Source organism: Oenanthe melanoleuca, chromosome 19 (assembly GCF_029582105.1).
Source record: "Oenanthe melanoleuca isolate GR-GAL-2019-014 chromosome 19, OMel1.0, whole genome shotgun sequence".
Taxonomy (NCBI): domain Eukaryota; kingdom Metazoa; phylum Chordata; class Aves; order Passeriformes; family Muscicapidae; genus Oenanthe; species Oenanthe melanoleuca.
The window spans coordinates 4,805,170-4,827,974 of record NC_079352.1 but is presented as its reverse complement, the minus strand read 5'-3'; the positions used below and the strand labels follow the sequence as shown (position 1 = coordinate 4,827,974).

The window sequence follows — 22,805 nt, the reverse complement described above, 5'->3', positions numbered from 1 at the left end:
GGCAAACCAGGGCTGGAAAAGTAAATACACAGAATTTCTATATTTAGGGAGCTGACATTTTTGCTCCTGAACAGATGGCACAAGGTGCTGCTGGTTCAGAGATGTGCCCACAGCTTTGGGCATCCCACAGCAGCTTCAGAGAACAAACAGATTTTTAAAAAGCATTAAAAAATAGGCAAAATGTCATCCTGCTGCCCCTTGCAGTGAGTTTTGCTGCTGATTTCCAGCTCAGCTGAGCAGGTGAAGGGTGGCAGCAGCTCAGACATGAAGAGGCAGAGGCTGCCTGTGCTTGGGGCACCCCTGTGCCCCGTTCCCTGCTGCCCTTCCCCACTGCATTCCTCACCCCCTCTGCCACCAGGATGGCTCTGGGAGACTCAGACTTTCCAAAGAGGACTCCAGAGCATTCCCAGGGCACTGCCACACCCTCAGCTCCCTCCTGAAAGCACCGGGCACAGCCCAGACACCTCCTGAGCTGTCACTGTGCCACTGCCAGCCCTTCTCCAGCTGTGCCCAGCACAAACACCCAGCACAGCCCTGCCACCTCCACAGCTCCTCCAAACCTCTGCCCCTTCCCTTCATCACCTTCTCAGTGTCAGCACCACAATACTTGGGAAAACAGGCAAGGATCAAGATGGGATGCACCAGCCCCATGCCAGCTCATCTTTAACAGAGAATTGTTCATATCTACAGAAGTGACTTTTCAATTCTTCTCTTCCTAAATTTGGTCACTTTACCAATTAAAACCTCGAGCATTCTTATCCAGGCAAAAGCCCACACACTTTTTTTATAACACTCCCTCATCATTCTTGACCTCAGCATCTCCCAGACTCAGTGAATTCTGTTGCCCAATTTTTCATCGTATGAAAATAATTTTTGCATCTCTTTGGCAACTTCTAGCTTAACTCAGTGTCCCTATTCCTGTGCTAACCACACAAAAAGCAGCTCTATCTTCTCTGTTATTTTTTTTCCACCTCATCTCTTTTTACAGGTAATAATCTTTTGTCACCAATTCCTTTCCCCAAGCTCAGGGCTGTCCCATGAAGGATGCAGGGCCAGGCGTTCTGGCAGCTCTTAAAACACGGACCAAGTTTTCCTAAACTACAACAGCCTGGAGGAAGTGAGTGGAGATGAATCCTTGAGCAGGTACCTGCTGCCATTTCCCAGGATGGCAGGAATGGGACAGAAGCCCTGGGAAAGACAGGAGCAAAGCCCAGCTCCAGGATGGTCCCTCCACATCCTCGTGCCCAAGTGAAAGTTCCATCTTTCTCCCCTCCTAAAGCAGAGCTCAGCTTTCCTCCTCTTTTCCCTTTTTCCCATCTCCCACCTTGGCTTGCCCTCCCAACAGGCATTCCCTGGGGTTTTAACCAATTTCACATAACTTTGCCATGAAGGGATCCTCCTCAAAGCATTTCCCTTTCCTTCTGAAACCCTTAAAATGTTTCTGCTCTCTTCTTCTGACACCAGCCACGCATCTGAAAGCTGCAGAGCCATCAAAGGAGGTAAATAAAGGAGTTAAATAAACCTCACCCCGCCTCTGAAAGCTGCAGAGCCACCAAAAGAGGTAAAAAAAGGAGTTAAATAAACCTTACCCCGCCTCTGAACTTCATCTCTGCCTCCTGCAGCCCCTGCAGAGCCTTTGCTTACGTTGCTGCAGAAAGCAACAATCTCAGGACAACTTCTCTCTTCTGTCAGTTGCCTTAATTTTTTTTTTTTTATTTTTTTTCATGGCATTTTCAGTGCAGTCAGAACTCCCTCCCTCCCACCAGCTCCTACTGGAGCATCTGGAGAGGGCGTTTTCCAAGGAGAAGAACTCTCCTCCCAAGGAGGAGCAGCCCAGCAGAGGCAGTCCCAGGGAAATCAGCTGCGCTCTGCCTGCGGAGTTCCTGCTGCCCAATGACAGGGAAAAACGGAAAGAAAAGTAATCCCAGAGCTGGAAAACCTGGGGCTGAGCCCAGCACACGAACCACAGCCACCAGACAGGAAGAGATGAGCTCTGGGACACTGAGTTATTGTCCTGGAATGGCAGCGTGGACAGGGCTCCCCAAACCTGCTGCCAGCTCACCCCAAACACACAACCCCAGCCCTGGGATTGGCATTACACCTGGAATCACCCCCTGAGAAAATCAGGGACACAAAAAGAGCCAGGGTTGGATGAAGTTTGCCTCCACAAGGATTCAGAATCACAGAATGGTTTGGGTTGGAAGGAACCTTAAATTTCACCTTTTCCAATTCCACCAAGCCCAGTCCAAGCTGGCTCAGCAGTATTTTATTCCAGATTCCTTTGGAGCCATCCTGCACTCAAACACCCTCTTCCAAGTTCCAAAATCACCTGCAGTACCAAGTAGGAGCCCTCTAGAGCACACAGTGAAGCCACTGCTGCCCTCAGTCCCCAGCCCTGCAAACACAAGTTGCACATTTTGCTCTCTCTGAGCTCATCTGGGCTCTGGACTCACACATAATTATTTATGACCACAGCCACACTAAGAGTGTGAAAACCCCACCTCGTGTCCCACCCACCTGCCTGAGAGAAGGACAATCTGACAAAAATACTGCCCAGCCTTCCCTAGCACTAGGGGAAAATGAAAGAATAAGAGATAATGGCACAAGCTGGAAGAAGGGAAATTCCAGTGAGTTATTGGGAAATTTTTTCCCACTGAGTGCTGTCAAATACTGGAACAGGGGTCCCAGAAAGTTGTGAAACTCCATCCTTGGAGATATTTAAAACTCAACCAGACAATGCCTGAGCAACTAAATTGGTCCTGCCTGGAAGTGAGGTGGGACCAGAGATCTCCACAAGTTTTTTCCAATCTAAAATTATTCTATGATTTTATTAATTATTTTTTTCCTCAATGGACTAAGCTGTGCACCTATCCTAAAAGGAGTTATAGGTAGTGCAAATAAAGATATAAATCTGTTAGAGAGGATGCCACTCCTCAGATGTTTCAGGCAATTCATTTTGTGAGCTGTCAAGCAGATTCTCCAGTCATTGAACATGCAGAGGAACATGCAGAGCCATGGAATGATTCCCAAGCTCAGCTGCTGATGTTTCATGACTGGCACTATCTGCACTCAGCTCTGCTTAAAGGGTTTTTTTTTTTTATTTTGTTTTTTTCCTTCTTATCAAAATGAATCCTTCACAAATTCTGCTACAGGAAGGGTAAAGCCAAGCTCTGAAGTAAAAAGATCTGAAGCAAAAAGCTGCAAAGGTTCACTCTGTCAGAGAGGAGGCTATTTAAAAGCAAACAGGCAGCAGATGCTGGCAGTGGCTGGGTGCAGCACTCCCCTGTCATTAGCTCTGCCCAAGGCAGCAATCCCTGCCTGGGGTGGATGTCACACAACGTGCCAGGGATTTGGGATGGAGCCTGGCTGCTGGGAGCCCTGCAGGGCCACAGCTCCTCTGCCCTCTCACACTCCATTTTGAACATCATCTCTGGCTCTTGCACAACTCTGTTTGGCAGGACTGTCTTCACTTATCTCACCTGGGTGAATTTTTAACGGCAGCAGCTGCAGGATGTGGCTCAGAGGAAGGTTTGGCTTTGGGCTTTTTTAGCTTTTGGCACTGAAGGAAATGGACTCCAAGCCCCTCTCCTGTGCACAGGTAAGATCAGAGGTGATATAAACTCCATTGCCCAAACAGGCCACATCAGCTATTACTGAAACTCAACAGTGAGCCCTGAGCCAGGAGTTTTCCAAACACAATTAAAGCTGTGGCCTGGCAGCTCTAATTCTTCAGGAGAATCAGTGCTCCACCAGCACTCCTCAAACCAGCCCAATTGTCACCAAACATACCCAGGAAAACTCCTGTTACAATTCTAAGCATTAGCAGACCTCATCTTTTCCCCAGTTTACACCTCCTAACACTTCTCAGATCACATCTCATCACTGAAAATGCCACATAAGAGAATATACAACACTTAGAAGCACATTTTTTACACATTTCACTTGGTTTTTTCATGCAAGAGAAGCCTTTTATTTAATTATTCACTGGAAAGACCTTTACTCAAAATGCTTTTTGTCTGCAGCCAAACTACTGCTGGTGAGGGAAACACTCCTGCAATGTGGTTTAGCCTAAATTAGGAGGGGAGAAAAAAAAAAAAAAAAAAAGAAGTTGGAAAGCAGAGATAATTTTACTTTATAAAATCTTGATCCTGGATTATGAAGGTGATAAAACCAGACTCTTCCTTTCCAGCAGCAGAGCCCAGCCCTTGTCTGTGATTTCTGCTGAGGATGGCTGGCAAGGTCGGGCTCACTCCAACAGGCAACTACAGGCCAAGGGATGAATCAAGTTTTCCAGGCCTCACCAGTCAGAAGTGACTCATTTAAACCCTGGATTAGAGCACTGGGATTGCTCTGCTCGTTGCAGATAAGCAGCTGATTCCCTGCATACAATTTCACATTCAAAGCAAGGGGACTGGAAACCTTTCCTGTCAGCCCTGCTCCGACAGGCAGAGCCCAGCGTGACCTGCTCAGCTACACCCAGCAAGCTGTGGCTCTGCTGGAAAAATAAAGTTTGCCCCCATGAAAACACCACCAGATTCCACTGCAAAATATAAATCTGGAGGTGTGAGATGCTGCCTTGGGTTTATGCTGCTCAAAAATCAACGTGGGTCACGTCTGTGTTATTCCAAAAGGTGTCAAGTTCATCTCTCAGTGAGTGAGTTCTTTCTGGATTTTTATAAAATTTGTTATTTCTGCCTTGCAAAAGAACTACAGAATAAGATACATTCCATAATTAGAAATCACTTGGCAAAAATACCATGGGAAAGAAACCACCCTAAACAGGCCAGGAATTCGAGAGCCCTTCCTCTCACAGGTCAGAGGAACGTCTTAATCAAAAAATAGAAATGTCTTTAACCTGTCACATTGTCCTGCTGTCCAGATCATCCTGATCTAAAACTGATTAAAATGCTTCACATTCCAAAAACACCCTATAGCAAGAAACTGAAGGTTCTGAGGGACATTTGTCCCACTGCTTAGGAAAGACATCCAACAGAGGATGAACATCTGACTGCAGGATAAATCAACACCCTCCCAAAGAGCCAATGCTGAATACTGTAACAGGCTTGATAAAAAGGCAAAATCTCCTCCTATATTATTAATTCTGCTAAGAATTGTCTCTTTTAATCCAGTTTTTGGATTAAAGCATCTCCTCTTTCCCTCTCATGAGTGCTCCAAACAAGAAGTGAGGAACAGAGGAGACAGAACATTCCTGCTCATTATGAAACTGCACACCTAGAAAGGTTAAACCAAAAGCTCATTATACTCACTCAAAAGGTGCCTCAAGATGATGAAAGTTCCTTCATTTTACTGCAAACTTCATGATATCACAAGTTGACTGAATTCCCCCATTCTGTGTGAAGGTGTTTGCAGGGTTACAGACAAAATCTTAAAAATACTGAGGTGTGGCCAAAAGGGTTCAGAAACCAGAAGACAAAGAATATTTAGATCATTATTTTGGATTCTAATTTATGCTTTGTAATGCCTAAAACTGTCAATACTGGTTTTGTTTGTTCCAAGAAAGCTTCGTCAGTGAGAACACCAAACTTACTTTCTTCCCAAGCTCAGTCTTTCACAAATAAATACAAAAAAAAAGGAATATAACAAAAATGGAGATGCACACGTGTCCTTGGATTTCTGCACTTTCTCTGCCAGTGCTGCTCCCTGTTTTGATGCCCCTGGTGATGGATTAAAAAGCACATATGACGGGCTTGCATTTAGTTATGGCTCCTGCACACACACAATAATTCTGGGTCTATGACGTGAGCGAAAACAGAAACTGGGTTAACCTAACAAATTAAGATAAATTTTCCTTGTTGTTGCTTTCTGCTGGAGCAGTGAAACAGAAATGGCTGGCTGGCTTTGACAGTGGCCAGCAGAACAAAGTCCCACTTTATAATTACCAGATGCCCTTAATGTGATGCCAGTTTGTCTCATGCCCGTGGCTGCTCCCGCTCACGGCCCTGTCAGGGTTTCCCTGATTTTACAAACACACTCAGATCCCAACAGCAATTGTTGCACTGACTCCAGCAGCAGGGTTGAAATGCAGCAGTTAATTCCCTGTGATTGCTCTGACACCACGGCTGGGGCAGGACGGGGTTCGGAGGGAGCTGGGAACACAAACAGCCTGACTCAGTTCAGCTGATGTGCATTCCTCCCGACTGACTTTCCAAACAGTCACTCCCAGTGGCAGGACCTACATCTTCCTTTTAAGGGGAAAAAATGTTTTCACAGGAAAAATTAAGTGTTCAAAGCCTGTGCATATCTCTGTGCTCCCAGTGACGAGTCTCGCCTTTAAAAACACGTCCCAGTGCACGCAGAACAAAACTTCTCCTTCCTTAATTTAAAGTTGTTCCTCTTTTTTAACACAGCCATTGGCTGTCTGCCCATCCCTGGCACTCTCAGGTGAAATATCCTAGCACACTACTTTTCACAATCCAGCTCTGACAGAGTTGGTTTTCCAAAGGAAGGACTAAGTTTGAGTGAGGAAAACACGATGAAAAATGTACAGGCTGCAGACAAAACTTCACAGCTCACACTGCTGACTGACAGTTCCTATTCCTTCACAGTGCTCTTCCTGCATCTCTGAAAAGAGGTTCAGTGTTAGAAAGGGCTTAAGGCTGGAAAGCAGATGACAACAAAAACTTTGTGTTCCATCCACACGAGATAAGGAAAGAGTGAGCACTGGTGCTCTGCCTGCAAGTTAGATGAAGGAAACAGGATTTCCCTCTGCTACTCCCTGAGCAAGATCCCAAGGAAATGTTTCTAATAATAGGAAATTACTATATAAGGCCAGATCAGCACTAAACTGTTTGCAGTCTGGAGGAGAAGGATGGACAGGAATCCTGAGGAGGGTTCAGGCTGCTCACACATCCAGGGCTCCCCTCCACAGAGGGACAGTTTAACCTGTGACTCCTCTGCTGAGTAGGGTCCTGTCCTACAGCCAAAAATAGCAACTCAATGGACAAATTGGAGCTGCTCTGTCCTTCTGAAATGCCCTTGCTATTCTCTGTGGCAGGAAAAATATAGAACAGACTTTCAAATCTACAAAATAAAATTTGTAAAGCAAAGCTGAGCATGTCTCTGGTTGGGAAAGGGCAGGAAAAAAACCACAACCATGTCCTAAAGCACAACATGGGCAATCTGAGAGCTCCCATTCCTGCCCTTCCTGGGCTGCAGATCCACGGAGCACAAATGTTTTATGAACTGGACACTTCTCTTACTCATCTTGGTTTAAACAGAAAAGCCATTGGGCACCATTTAAGTTCATTTTTACAGGAAAAATCTTATACAAACTGCAGGAATTAATGTCTCCTAGGCCAAGAGTTTGAGCAGCTACACCAGAGGCTCTTCTGGTGAGCTGCAGCTCCAACCCACACTTTTCACCATCCCCTCAGCAGACATCAAACCTTCAAGCCCAGGTAAAGGATGGATTTTCCTCCTTCCTATACAAAAGGAAGGGAGTCCCTGCAACACTGCTCACAGAGGCCTCATCTGGGTGAAGTGACAGAACTGGAAGGTTTCCCTGTGATTCCCATCAAGGGGTATCTTTGCATCTTTCCATCTCTGCTTTGTCTTTGGATAAAGGCAGGAGCTCCCAGAGCAGGGCAGCTTTGCTGAGCAAACACAGCCCCAGAACTGCCAAGGAAATGAGCACAATATAAACTGCTTGACAGATTTATCACCCAGAGTTTTGGTGTTTTGTTGGGTTTTTTTTTCCTCCCTGACAGCAAGAGATGTTTGTGACAGAATGTACAAACAATTCTGTATCTGTAGCCCTGCCACATCCTATGTCTGTTCTCTGCAGAATGACACAGCTTCCAGGGGAGCACCAGGCCAGATCCCAGCCAACATTTCCCTGTCAGCTGGGGAGACCTCCTTGAGCTGCAGAACTGAGTTTGCCACAGCAAATTAAAAAAAAAACCAACTTAAAAAGAAAGCCCTTAAAAAAAAAAATAAATAAACAACCCAGACCACCCCTGTGAGAGTCATTGATGAGAGATTAGATTTTGACAGCAAAGCTCTCTCTGCATCACAGCATCAAGAGCTTCACAGTCCCCATGAAAACCTGGCTGAGATTCCCAGTTATTCCCAATCCCCTGCACTGTTCCACAGGATTCCTCCAGTGTCACCAGGATCTCAGCAGCTGCTGACAACACCTGGCAGAAAAGGGTGTGCACTCAAAGCCTTCCAGGGCGTGCAGCACTCTGTGCCAAGAGGATGTTTCATGCTGGGCTTTATCTCTAGGGACATCTTGATTTCTGAGGATTTTTAGACTGACCTTTAATTTTTGTCCTGTTAAATACTTCACAGCCTTGACTGCACAGCAAGGGGGAAAGGAGTGAAGGCAACAGGCAGGTTTTTCAGAGCTGGGAAACACAAGTGGTTGTGACTCAGAGAGAAACAGCTACAGAAAAGTTCTTATTTTAAATGTTCTTATGCCTCTTTTCCCATGTAATACTTGCTCCATAACAATTATAAAGCAATTCAGCAAGATGGCCTCTGCTGGTATGGCTTGTGGTCAGTGGTATCTGGAAGTTAAATATGGATAAAAACATTTTTGGGAGCGAGCTCCCTGTGGATTTGAGTCAGTACAAAGCCTCAGCTGTAAGGCTGGAGCCTGACACTGCTGTATTCCCTGTTTGTTTTTCATACCAGCTCCAAGGATGCAGGCACTAAGTTGTTTGCTCAAAGTCAAGCCCAGGAGAAATAAGATATTTGTCTTGGCTCTAAAAAGTGAGAATAATCACAGGTATGAGACTGGGAGTGTGAAAGCAGAGTTCATCCACCCCTAGTAATGTTGTACTGACAGGATCCCAAACTTCCCCTGTGTCCCCAAAGATTGCAAAATTCTTCTCTAAATACAGGAATTGTCTGTTTAGAACTGCCAGCAATAAAACAGAAAGTTTAAGTTGCTTTATTTTCTCTAGTAGGTTAAATCTGAAACCTCAGGAAGGCTACCTGAAAGACATCATTCTTAACTGTGCCAACACACATCATTTTACAGGAATCCAAACACCAAATTTATCTACTATATCAGACTGCTTTATAGGAAACAACTGAACCTCACTGACTCTCCTGTCCTTTTCTCTTTTAACTGACAACTTTCACCAATGTAGCTTTACATTAAAACAAACCACACCCAAAATCAGATCACTGGGACTGTGAAAAACAGTTTAAAAAGGAAATACGTCCCTCCAAAAGAGCCAAATGAAATTGTTTCTTTTAAGGCAGCATGGAGCTTTTCTTTTTCATAAAACTTTCGTGGAATTCCTGATTTGTTTTCAAAGCCATGAACTTTTCTGTTATGTGGAGACTGGAGCACAGGCAATATCTAGATTTTTATGAGTATATTCAAGCTTCCAAAGTCAGAAGAACAAAGGTCAAATGACTAAAAATTTCCTGAAAAGCAGAGTGGAGAGGCTCACATATGGAACATATTTGCTTGAATTTGGATTTTTAATAAAATAGTTTGTACATGAGTGATGCCCCAACAAATAACTAACCCTACTCCTCTCTACTGTAACTGGAACAGCAAAATCCCTTTGTAAGGACAGTTTATAGTAGGATAAAGATGTTTATATCAGTGTAATATCTGGGATCTCAGTATTATTTGTACCCAAAATATGGGGATATGTTGCTATGAGCAACAGTTTGCATTGGTACAATTGCAATAGCACAAAATTGTACATTTTGCAATGTACAATTGCCATAGGATTGTCCCATGGCACATCCACAAGTTCCTTAGGGAAAAAAAGCCAAATCAGCAACTGCAAGTGTTGGGTGATACCTGGGAGTAACAAGTTCTCATTTTCCTTCTGGGTGTGACCCTCCTTTAAAGCAAACCCAGCAATTCTGTAGCAAACTCCAAATCCCCAAGTGAAGTTCTGTGAGCACATTGGATGCTTTGGACATTCAAACAAGTGGAGAAGCTTTTATTTGATGATTTAAAGTGAAGAGTTTACAGGCTCGATTTTGTACTTCCACCACTTCTTTTTTTTTTTTTTTTTTGTCTCTCTCTCCTCTGTTCCAAACTGACTTTGTGGCCTAAGGCAGGCAGTTATTTTGGGGCAGTGAAAAGTTATAAATAAGTTCTAATAAAACCATTAGTGGCACACAAGACTGAACCTCTTTCAAGCCCTTCTTTGTAAGGGAACAAAGAACACTTTACACTGATTACAATGGCACAAGCCCCCTAAGAAAAGTTTAAGGAAAGAGTTCCAACAACCAGATCATGAACCCAAAATAAGAGCAGTGGCTGAGCTGTAGAATTGCAGATTGTGCTCAAAGGAAGGGCCTGAGCAGTTTGCAGAGCAGACAGGAGAGGGGGCAGGCAGTGAGCCAGGCTGGGGCTGGCACTGGGCTGAGCAGATGATATTGCAGCTGATGTCTGAGCTGCTTCCCTTTCCCCTGCCTGCCCTGCTCCTGCTGAAAACCAGGGCAAAAGCCACCAGATGAAGGGTATTGTGTGAGCTCATCTCCTCTGACTGCTCTGCCAGTGCCCCAAGGAGCCTGTGGTGAACAGGCTTTAATGTTTTGGCGAATTTTTTCTGTCCCAAAATAGATTCAGCATCACTTAATATCCACAGAGAATGATGAGCTGCCATTAGTGTTCCTGGAAAATGGAGCCATCCTTTCAGAAGGATATTCCACATCCACCTGCATCAGCCTGCACTCAACTCAGAATATTCCAAAAGTTTAAAAACTGATATTCCTATTGGATCAAACCACCTTAAATCAAGTTTTTTTTAAACATAAAAGAAGCAGTGATGACACTGATGTTAAAAAACAACTAAATTATTGGCCTGCAATTTGGATTGTAAGGAATATCTCATCTCTGAAGTAGTTTCAAGTCCTTCATAAGGAGAACTACACAGTCCTGCTCTCTGCATTTTCAAAACTTTCTGCATTATCAGAGACATCAGTTTAATCAGAAACAGAGACACTAAAGAACAATGAAGGAGTCCATCCCTTTGTGGTTCTCAGGAATGCATATTGCACATCTGGATAAACATGGGTCTCTGCAGAGAATGGAAACATTCATTCTCCAGCTGTGGTTAGATCCAAACCCTTTTTGTCTGATTTACTCCTAATCCTGCATTTGATGGTTGCAAAACTGCACAAACCCTTCTGAGGCTGACACAACAGGCCCAGAATCTTCCTCATGACCCTTTACACCTTCTTTGTAAACAAAACCCTCTGCTGGGCTGTGAGCTCCAGCTGGAATGAGAGATCCTGAAGGAATTGACAGTTGTGACATTGACAGAAATGCCAACTGTCCCACAGCATCTTGTTCTCCAGCAGGAGATGAGGACTGGCACTCCTCAGAGTAAGAGACAGGAAAGGGATGCATTCCCTGTTTGTTTTTCATACCAGCTCCAAGAATGCAGGCACTAAGTTTGCTCAGTTCCAAAGGCAGGTCCAGGAGAAATAAGATACTTGGCTCTAAAAAGTGAGAAGAATCACAGGTGTGAGACTGGGAGTCTGAAAGCAGAGTTCATCACCCTGCTAGAATGCATGGATTTGGGGATCTCATGGAAGCTGTTTGGGGAAACCCCACAGTCCATGGCAGCCAGGACCACAACAGGAACTGTCTGAAGGCCCATCCCACTGGGAAGGGAACACCTTTTTCCCTCTATTTGACAGGTACAGATCCTGTAGCTCCTCCTGGACAGATCAAGGAAAAAGAGGGAATCTAAGCTCAAACCTGACAGGAGGATCCATGAGTCTCCAGAACAGCTATTTCACGTAGAAAACTCAACATTTGTTACCAAACCCCAACATGTAAGAAATCCACATAAACCACAGGCAGCAGCTTTGGTTCATTAGCCTACACTTTCTGTTTTAACAACTCTCTAAAGCCAGGGCAGCTGCATCTGCTGGTACAGCAACAACAGGAGCCCAGCCTTCATCACTCCAACAATGAGAGGAGTGAAAAGCTGAGAGCTGATACAACATGCAGGGCAAGCCCTGAATTAACCCTGCCTTGCCAAGGTCAGTGCTCTGCCCTCAGCTTCAGCAGTGTTGGAGGGCACCTGGGGCAGGGAAAGGTTAAGCTCTTTTGTATCACCTAAAGGAAAGCATCAATATTTGAGGGTTTGTTTCAGGAGCTGTTGTTTGCACGGCTGAAGTAGAAAAACAGAGACACAGGGAAGTTCATCACTGTAAATTATTGATCTGCTGCTTTCTAGACACTGAAACAGGTAATTAAACAAGTGGTAAAAAGATACTTCATCAATTATAGAGGTGCCACTTTAAATTACAGTTGCTCCAGGATGAATAAAACACTGAGGTTAAATGCTTTGGGTACTTCATGCCTGCTCCTTGTTCAAAATCCTCACTGGAACCACCATTCTAATTCTCATATCCTGCTGCTCCAGAGCTGTGTGCTCTGTATCCTTCACAAAGGGAAATTAGAGCTTTTGTTTCACAAGTCTCATTTCACACAATGTCCAGGAAACACAGTCCCATGGTCAGGAGAGAGCATTGGGATCCCCTTCCTGCTCAGCAGGGTTAGTTATATGTCAATATATTGTCACAAGTCAAAGCCCTGTGGTAACAGCTCTCCCTCAAGAATCAGACCAAAAAATAGAGTTTTGTCTGCTACAGCCACTTGTGCACTCTGTGAAGCACAGGGCAGACATTTGACACTGACTTGATGGTTTTTAGAAGCTACAGACACGTACACACCCTCCCCAACCTGAAATAACACCAGCAAGCTGCTTCTGAAGCAATATGGTAATGACATCAAAGATGCCCTTTTAAGCAAAAATCATGTCACAACCATGATGATGACTCAAATTTGATGGATGATAAATTTTTATATGAGGGTGCACACCTTACTGCATCAAGCTTAAGGTTATCTCATTCCACATGTTAATTATGTGACTGTAAAAGTACCCTTGTTCCAATACTGATTTTGAAACAGAAACAGCAATCAAAGAAGAGCTTGGCCACCTTGCACAGGTTCTCTAGAACCATTATTACATCTCAAATAGATTCCACCCTGGGAAAGCTGAGTTCATCAATTGATTGAGATGGGCCAGGGAATATGAATATTCCAGGTTCAAGGCTGTGAATGCAGCAGAAGCAGCTGCCTTAAAGGCAACATGCAAAACAACCCTGACAGGTGGACACAGCTGGCATCCCTCATGGGGCTGGGAGGCAGCAGCAGGGAAATGGAGCCAGAACAATCCTGGAAGTCAGAGAGTTCATCCTGGAGCAGGAGTGAAGCAGGAGTTCAGAGAGGAAGGAGAGGCTGAGCTGAAGAACCATCAGAACATGCTGTGGAAGCTGGAGATGATGGAAAGCTGCCAGCTTGCAGCTGATGGGAACAGTCCAAGTGGGAGAAGGAGGCTGGACTGTAGGGATTTTGTGGAGGAAAGAACAGCAGTGCTTGGTAGGGGGACAGGAGAACCAAAGGCTGAGCTGACTCTTGTACAGCTCCCCAGATAATGAGGCTGAAGCACAAGGAGAGCCAGCTCTGCCATGGCCAGGAGCCAAGGGCTTGGTGAAGTGTTCCTTGCCTGTTCTGAGCAGAGTTACACAAGGTGAGGCTTTATTCAAAAGTGCCTGATGGATCCTGTGTGTGCAGCACTCCTGCCAGCAGGGCAGTGTTTGTGGGAAATGTTAGCAAGAGTGTCTAAGAGAGATAAAGCCTTTGAGCTGCAGACGAAGCTGCCAGCCCTCATTTCCAGCTTGTCAGAGCAAGTCCTCCTTGAAGTCAGCAGGCTGGAATGAAGAGAATCTGGCATTTGTGCATGGATGTAGGGCTGAGCCAGCCGGGGCGGAGCGGATCCTTTAATCGCGCTGCACGAAGGACGGAGCGGAGCGGCAAAGTGCAAAGTGATGGGCGTGATCTGCTCTGCATCCCATTCCTCCCTCCCACTCTGGGGGTCCTGTCCCGCTTCCACCGCCCCTAGAGCAGCAGGGGAAGGGCTGTGCAGGACTGCAGTCTCGGAGTCCTTCGCATTCTCAGAATTCCTGGGGTGTGTGAGCGGCAGCGCACACTTGTCTGGGAGCTGACAAACTCAACAGCTGATGGGTCCCGGCAGGAGCTGCCTGCAGGTAGCTGCAGGGCTAAACCCCCTATGTAAATTAGGAATAAACTACCCAAAATTCACTTTTCCAAGTGCTAACCCACTCCAGCTCACCTGCTGGGTGTGAAACCTATTCACACACAGTGTGACAAAAAGCAAAGCTCTAAAACATTTTAATCCAGCTGCCCACTACAGCATAAAGAATTCCAGTGCAAACCACTTTTGGTTGTTTTCTACCCTCACAATGAGGCCACAGTGCACTACATCACACTCAGCATCAATTCCATCTAGAAATAGCCTCCTGAGGCCTCTGTTGCAGGATGCCATTCTTAAATTCTGTTTCCTTGTGTGCCACTGCTGGTGGTGACAGCAACAAATTGCAGGAACCTGCAAGTCTGCCCGGAGTGGGCACAGAGCCAGATCCAACCTCTCGCACGGAAGGTTTTGGCAGCAGAATTAATTCCTTCTCCCTTACCCTTTCTGTGTCACTCACATCATGCTCAGACACCACAACACAGCAAACCTTGTCCTACAACCCACCACAAATGCCTTGTTAGGGTCCCACAGGGCTCAAAGGTTCCTTGGATCCTTACACCTGGTGAAAAGCAGGGCAAAAGTGGGAATCCCTGCATCCTCACCTGGGTAAGGCATCCCCCATCCTGACCCTCCGGGCAGCTCTCCCAAACTCCATCCATGGAAAACAATGCTGTGGGAAGGGGAAGAGAGCAAAATATTCCAGTGCCCAGCTGGACCCCTGTGCCTTGGGCTCCTCTCCCCATTTTGGATCCCAGCCACTCCAAGGATGCTTTGGCAAGAGGCAGAACAGACACCAGCTCTTCCTGGTTCGTGTCCAAGCGTGTGCAGCCTGGCAGGAGTTATCAGTGCCTCTCTCTTGCTGATGTGAGAGCACATTAAGGGGCACAGCAGGGCAGGAGCTCCTGCACTGCTCAGGACTGCTGGAGCTTGGGAATCTCATTGTGAGCAGTGGAGTGGAGATTGCCTGTTCTGTTTGTAAACCTTGATAAAGCCAACATTTAGAAAACAACTGATTACCATTTATGTTCCAAACAGCTGGCCTAGCTCCACATCCACATGCTGGGAGGTTTTAGTGCCAATCAGCCCACACATCAGAGCACAAAAGTCCCCCAGTGTGACTGCAGAACCTTCTAGCAAACAAACTTCTCACCAGCACTGACTTCAAGGATCAAAACACAGCAATGTAAGAATAGAAGAGCCACACAAGCCATCATTCCTACATCATTAGATTACAGACCCTTGTCCAAGGTGAAAAGGGCACAGAAAGTGTCCTCTGAGGTGCCAGAGGGCAGTCCCAGGCTGGCCTGGACAGCTGATGTTACTGTGACACATCCTCTGTCCCAGCTGTGCCTGTCCTGGCCCTCTCCCCCTCTGGACTGGGAGCTCCATTCAGCTCTGACCAGACAGCTCAGGAAGCTAAACAAATACAAAGTGTTGTTTTCCTCATCACTGCCCTCCCAAATTTGTTTCAAAGGGTTAATCAAAGGGTCAAATGGATGAAAGTACAAGGTGAGGCAGGGAGTGGAAAACTACAGTGAAACTAATTTAAATTGGTTTAGTTTACAGGTGGAACAAGATGATCTTTAAGGTCCCTTCCAACCCAGACCATTCTGTGATTCTAAACACAACTGATATCAGGAGAAGCTTATCTTAAACACTGGGGGAATACAAAAAAAAGGGAATTTCATGGGTAAGCTCCAAGATTCTCTGGCTGCTTGTTCATCCCCTCCCCTCTGCACACCCTCATGCCTTGAGCACTGAAATCCTGGAGAAGTGATGCAAGGACAGCATCACCCAGCAGCCCAGGAATGCCACCAGGGCTGCAGCCTGTGAGCTGCAGGGCTCCAGGAGCAGGAGCAGCACCATAAACCCAACCTGATATGTGGGGATCTATGCTCTGCTGCCCCCAAAAATTGCAAAACCTGACACTTTTTGGCATTAGAAATGAGGGCTGATGTTGGTGGGTTTTGGTTGCCAGCACACAGGAGAGGAGCAGCTCACTCCACACACTCATCACTGAGCCATTTATTGACCCAAATGAACCTTCCCATCCCCTATCAATCCAGAAATGTCAATCCAGCCCACACTAAACACTGATTGATTTTCTACTCTAATGAGCACTGTGTCACATTTGTGTTAACTACTCATCAGTTCAGATAAGTGGTTTGCAATTAAGATAATTTGAGACCAGTGGAAGTGTGGCTTGAAAAGCACTTTCAAGAGTTCAGCACAGAGAAATTCAGTGCTTAGAACAGGCAGCCAGGTACCAAGCTGATAGCTTTTAGACCTTTACGCCAGAATTTACCTTTCCAAAGGTAAATTCTTTCTCAGCCTCCACTCTTCCTTCTGGGTTTTCAGCCTCTGGTTTTCTCTCAGATTCCATCCCTTCAGCCTGAAGGTTAGGAATTTTTAAAATTCCCTTTCCAAACAACCACCTTTTACCTTGATAAGTCCACCCACACTTTTTCTACACCCCAGCTGACCAGAAATAACCCATGCCCATCCTGACACCTTGCACTCAGAACAACTTGGGTTTATGCCCAAGGAAACCTGGGGGCTCTCTCAGTAATTCCAGTCCTGCTGGGATTATCACAGCACTGCACTGTTGTTTTAAGGGAAGTATAAAAGTAAAACATAAGAATTTTTGGGATGGTAAAAGTTGATGCTCTGAGCTTTGCTGATGGCTCCATAACCTGCTGTTCCTATCCACCAGATTTCTGCACAGGAACTTTTTGTGACAACCTAATTCTTCCTTGGAAGGCAGTAACTGGCTCGTCCAAAGATTTCCTCCCAGATGTGCACCCTCACCCTGCAGCAACACTGATTTCCTTCCTCTCAGGTGACACCACAACCCTTTCACAGGTGCTCCCTATTCTGATGGCATGCAAGCAGCATTCCAGCAGAGGCACTCAGTGACAAACAGCCAACTTCACTGAAGCCTCCAGAAAAAAACCAACAGTCCCAGGAGCGCAGCTTGTGAGTTCCATGGCCGTGAGCCTGGGCATTGCTCACATTCTCATCCTACACAGAGCCACTTGGTGGAATTTTCCTCCCAGAGCAGGAGCTCTGGACACCAGCAGCTGCCAGTTGGGCACATTCAGGTTACAGTTGGAACTCCCCTGTCCCCACCTAGATCCGGAAACTTCAGAGCAGACACTTGGCAAGCGCTCAGGTTTCAGTTTGAAGGGAGAGAGACAGATCAAACAGCCTCCTGCACAAGGTTTGTTTGGTTTTTTTTTTGGTTTTTTTTTTTTGCATAGAGAACACCACATCTCTTGCAACATTTCCTCTTCACATGGAGCCCTCATGACCAGGCTGCCCAAGCAGCAGGGAACTCCTCACTCCCTCCCAGCACTCACTACCTGCCAGGCTGCCAGCACCAGCCATGCCTTGCTATTCTCTCCAGGAAGTGCAGCTCATCTTTTTTTTTTCTTTTTTTTACTCTCTTTTCTGCTACTTCCTTGTATCAAGGCACAAAACACCTCAAAAATCAGATTAGTTTATATTTAAGTCAAATAATGTCTGAAAGCTTTACCCTAATATGTAAAAGGCTCACAACCATCAGCCCTTGTATTCTTTAATTTTATCAGGCAAAGAGAAAAGACACTGAGCTTCCTCATTATGTTGTTTTCATTTAAAGTTCTAAAGGACTTTAATGCAGCTGGTTTGGAAATACTTCTTGAATGTGCATAAATTATCCCAAATTCCTCCCAGCTTTCTCAAATCCCTGCAAAAGCAGTCATGAGAGTGCTGCTTCTTCTGAGGATTGAGGAGACACCTCTCTGATCATCTTAAAGAACAATATTTTAAGGCATTGAACTGACAGCACTACAACTCACCTGCACTACTTTACAATCAAGATTCAATTTACAGAGCTGCTTTCTGCTGGAAACCAAACTTTTAAGTGCTGAAACTAAACTCTAACTGAAGTAATACAAGAGCTAAGACAATGGGCATTTGTCCCCAGGTTATTCCATAAAGCTGAGCTTAAATTTTCTTCAGCTGAATAGTCTGTGAGTCCCCTTCTTTGGGAGGATGTGGAGGCCAACAGAGCAAAATGAGATTGATCAGATCTCTGATATGGGCTTATTTTGGCCTCACCACCTTTTCTGCCTCCCACACATCTTGATCTCCATCAAACTTTTCCAACCTCCACTCTTTGGCCTCTACTTTCCTTGCTGACCTCCCACACCACTTTGGCCTCCCACTCCTTTTCAGTTCCTGCTTCTCTTATTGGTCTCACACCCTTTCTCAGCCTCCACTCTTCCTTCTGGGTTTTCAGCCTCTGGTTTTCTCTCAGATTCCATCCCTTCAGCCTGAAGGTTAGGAATTTTTAAAATTCCCTTTCCAAACAACCACCTTTCACCTTGATAAGTCCACCCACACTTTTTCTACACCCCAGCTGACCAGAAATAACCCATGCCCATCCTGACACCTTGCACTCAGAACAACTTGGGTTTATGCCCAAGGAAACCTGGGGGCTCTCTCAGTAATTCCAGTCCTGCTGGGATTATCACAGCACTGCACTGTTGTTTTAAGGGAAGTATAAAAGTAAAACATGAGAATTTTTGGGATGGCAAAAGTTGAGGCTCTGAGCTTTGCTGATGGCTCCATAACCTGCTGTTCCTATCCACCAGATTTCTGCAAAATTAAATATAATCTGTGTTTCCACAGAGTGCTATGGTCCACACAAAAACTCACTCTGAACTTCTCTACAGAACTTGCTTTTGATCCCTTCCCCCACTTTTAAGAGCAAACAAATCCATGCAGAAATAAAATGAGGATTTTGCAAGTCACATATTTTGTACTCGCCTTCATTTTCACATGAGACTAAGCTTTCCTTTCTAATTTCCAACAAAATTGTGTCCAAAAAAGTCTGGGATTTGGGAAAAATCAAAAATAAACTTTTTGAATACATTATTTTAAATTGAGCACTTGGTTTACTTGAGAAATGTGATGCGTGCTCGTGGTTGTTTATTCAGAACCCCAGAACCAAGCAGGGACACAAACCCTGGCTGTTGTTAAAACCTTTACAGGTGTAATGGGTGGGAAGTTAGAACCCCATGCTAACACACAACAGCAGATAAAGAATCAGGAAGAGGCAGAAAAACTCACAACTGAATTCCAGTGCTCACTCAAGCAATAGAAACATCTGTTTTGCTGTCTGAGTTCCAATTCTGTCAGAGAGAGAGTTCCTGGCTTCCTGGTGCAAAGGTGTGGCCTTCCCTCCCAAGCACAAGAAGTTCAAACAGACTCCAAAAGTCCTAAGAGTAGAAGACAACCTGTTATTTCAAACAACAAGATGTGTGGACACAGGACAAGGCTTCCTAGTCTCTAATTTGGAACTTTCAATAAAACTCTAGAAAAGCCCAGAACTAATTTGTGCAATATTCTTCCCTCCCTCCAAACCTCACCAGCTTTTACTGCAGATCAAAACCTGAGCTGCAGTAATGCACCATTTGTAATGCAGTGCTGGGTGGTGTTGCAAATATGCACCAGGTTTTGTTTTCTCCAAAATGTTGGTTATAGTGTGCAGCCTTGTAAAGCACAGAACTGCATATTTTAGTTATTAAACCTCACAAACAAGTCTGGCTGTTGAAAGTCATTTCCCTGAGTAAACAATGACTCAGTGTGGGCTGTATAATGTACAAGTTATTAGTTACTGTTAGTGAGTTTAAAAAAACCCAACTCTATACAAAGGCCTGCTTCAGAATGGAAAATAGTTTCCCTCCTACTTCTATAGTCCCAGTTATATTGTTTCAGTGGAATTTAATTTTCTAAAAAGCTAAACGGATCGCTATCTCTTCATTATATAATTGGACATTGACTTAACTGGACCCTTCAGCCATGAACAATATGTGCAGTGTGAAAGCTGAGTTTACCCTTTTTTCTGTTCTCAGTTTGTCATTATCATGCTGAAGTAAAGCTGATTCTTTTCTGGACAGGAATATCCCATCTACACCAGGCAGCAGGTGGCAATGAAAACAGACATAAAGACAGCCATAAAATATTGAGTATATGGTAACGAAGAAAAATGCAATTGCAAGCTCAATAAAATCCTCTGACAACACTGCTCCCTAGTTGAATTACAGCTCCCTCCATAATCCTGCTCTTCATTAGCAAAGTGGCCAAATACACCTGGTGATTGTCAGCTGGCAGAAGGCACCAGGATCACTCTGCCTAATGAAACTCAGCTGCTAAGGCACCCAGGTTTCCCTGCAGCCTCAAAGCCCCTCCAAAGGCTGTTTGCCTGTCCCAGGTTAGGAGCACATCTCTGTGTTGCCTTTTTAAGGGGGAAAGCTCTGGTCAGACACCAGAACACTAAAAGGAAATATAGAGATTATAACAGAATATCCTGAGCTGGAAGGCACAAGGATCATCCACTCCAACTCCTGCAGAGACACCCCAACAATCCCACCCTGAGAGCATTGCCCAAATTCTCCTGGAGCTCTGGCAGCCTTGGGGCTGTGCCCATTCCCTGGAGAGCCTGGGCAGTGCCCAGCACCCTCTGGAGAAGAACCTTTCCCTAAAATCCAGCTTAACCCTCCCCTGGCACAGCTCCTGCTGTCACAGAGCAGGGGTGGGTGCTGCCCCTCCTGAGGAAGCTGCAGCCCCCAGAGGGATCTGACCTCAGTCTCTTCTTCTCCAGGCTGAACAAACCAAGTGACCTCATCTGCTCTTTGTAGGACTTCCCCTCCAGACCTTTCATCATCTTCATGGCAAACAGTGGTGAAATTTTACTACAAAAAATGCCTTCAAAAGAAATTACCAAAGTAAATTTGAAGGCACAGCTCTAGCTTACAGAGCCCAGCCTGCAGGCTGAGTGCCATCACAGCTGTGTCACACAGCACTTTTTAGTCATTCATGGACTCTCCATTTCCTGGCTAATACCACAACACATTTTGACACGACACTGGTCACCACCAACAATGACAGTGCCCGTTCAAAGTGACAAAGCTTTCAGTGACTGCAGCCTGCTGCACCTCCCAGCCCTGGGACCTCGCTGCCCAGAAGGCAAACACTGCAGCACTCCAAAGGCACTGCCAAAATGTCAAATTCTACCTCCATTTATTATCAGCTGCTGAACTGAATCACAGGAAGGGCGGTGCCCAGGCTGGCCCAAGGTCACCACACTGGTTAAAGGTCTGAGAGTGTCCCAGGAAAGCTGGACATTGGCACCTGACCAAATGCTTTCCTAAAGAAAAAAAAGCTGCCAGGGAGAGCTATCCAGGCATGCATGAATGCCACAGGAGTTCTAAATACTAACCTTTATTGCCTTGCAGTACAGGAATTTAATATAGAACAGACTACACTGGAGCAACAGAAAAGGCACTGGCCCTGCTGCTCCTTGCTGTATTTAAATGTTTAAATATTTAAATAAGGCAGGGCAGGGCTGTAAGGAACACTTCCACCCCCACAGAACATGACTCAGTTGTAACAAATTGAGATTTGTCCACTCCAAACCACTTCTGCCATAACAAGTTTTGTTAGACTTTCACATTGACTTGTGCTGCCTGCTTACATCTTTACTAATGCTTTCTGGGAAGAGCTGGCCCCCACCCCACTGATAGATCAACAAGAAATATGCAGAGGAGGGCACAAAACACAGAGCAGAGAGATCCCTGAATCCAGGCTCAGAAAAGCACAGCACAAGTGGCTCCCTCCGGGCAGAAAAGAAGCGTGCTACAATCTGAGAGGAAGACAAGGCATGCAAACCTCACCCACTAGAGCTGACAGCAGGCTGGATGGATGGTTTCTGGAGAAGCCAGGGATAGCAATCCTAGGCAGAGCCAACCACATCACTCAGGAGCTGGTTCCACAGCAGTAAAGCAGTGTTTAACACAGGAAAAGCCCTGGCAGGAGGCACACTATGCCATAATTGCAATCACTTTATGCCAGCACAAAGGCCCAGCTGATGCCAGCCTTTCCTGCCTCTGTGCAGATGTTGCTGTGCTCACACACAGAGCTGGGCTGGAAGCTGCTCCTCACACATCACCAGTTTGTTTGGCCTGCTCACTTCTGATTTGGATCAGCTCTCACAAGTTAACCACCTCTGGCTGCCACTGACAGAGGTAACCCAAAGCACAACACAGATGGTTTTCCCCACGGTAACACTTTGGCAGCACACAAATCAGCCTTTATACACGGCTCCTTAGCCTGTGTGAAAGGACAAGTGACTGAGTTACACTCACATCCCTTACAAAGGGCTGTGGGACAGACCAGCCCCAGGAAAATCTGCTGCACTTTGAGCTCCTCCAACTGCTTTTCTGCAGCACCTGTAACACATCAGCTTTTCCCAAACACACACTTGTCCTCCAGAAGGCACTACTGGTTATCTGAGAACACTGCTCACTCATCAGTCCTTTGAACTGGGAGGCAAAGTGCTGCAGCCCAGTGCACCTCAACATTTTCCATGCTGGAACCATTCACATCTGCCAGGTAAGAGCCAAGGGAAGGGGCAGTGGGAGCTGGATTTTATACACTGCCCTGGGACTGTGGCAGCTGCTACAGTTTGTTTTTCCTGCCTTTGGAGCAGACTGTTCCCTTGGACAAGGGTGGAGGAATTTGTCCAGTTCCTAGAAAGCATGTGGTTCCCAATGCAGTAATAAGCAACATGACACTACAAACAGAAAAACCCAAATATCTGAACAAGACTAACACTATCTTAGCTTTGCATAAAGGCATCCATAGAGTTTTGAGCTTATTCATAGAAAAAAACACTATATTTAATGT

The 22,805-nt window shown here is 45.6% G+C and overlaps 1 protein-coding gene across 4 annotated transcripts in view; it reads right to left on the bottom strand.

Moving 5' to 3' along the window:
• Positions 1-22,805, bottom strand: part of MYO1C (myosin IC) — a 49,016-nt gene that overhangs the window by 24,571 nt on the left and 1,640 nt on the right. Inside the window, exon 1 of one of the 4 annotated variants that reach the window (XM_056506758.1) lies at positions 19,188-19,209. The exons of 1 other annotated variant lie outside the window; for it this stretch is intronic. Coding sequence is in view for 1 of the 3 variants with exons in the window: in XM_056506756.1 (XP_056362731.1) it covers positions 1,590-1,607 (18 nt within the window). In the remaining 2 variants the exon portion in view is untranslated. Of the gene's footprint in view, positions 1-1,527; positions 1,534-1,589; positions 1,860-19,187; positions 19,210-22,805 lie in introns of those variants that run through there. 2 more of the 4 variants (XM_056506756.1, XM_056506757.1) reach the window with 2 other exon arrangements.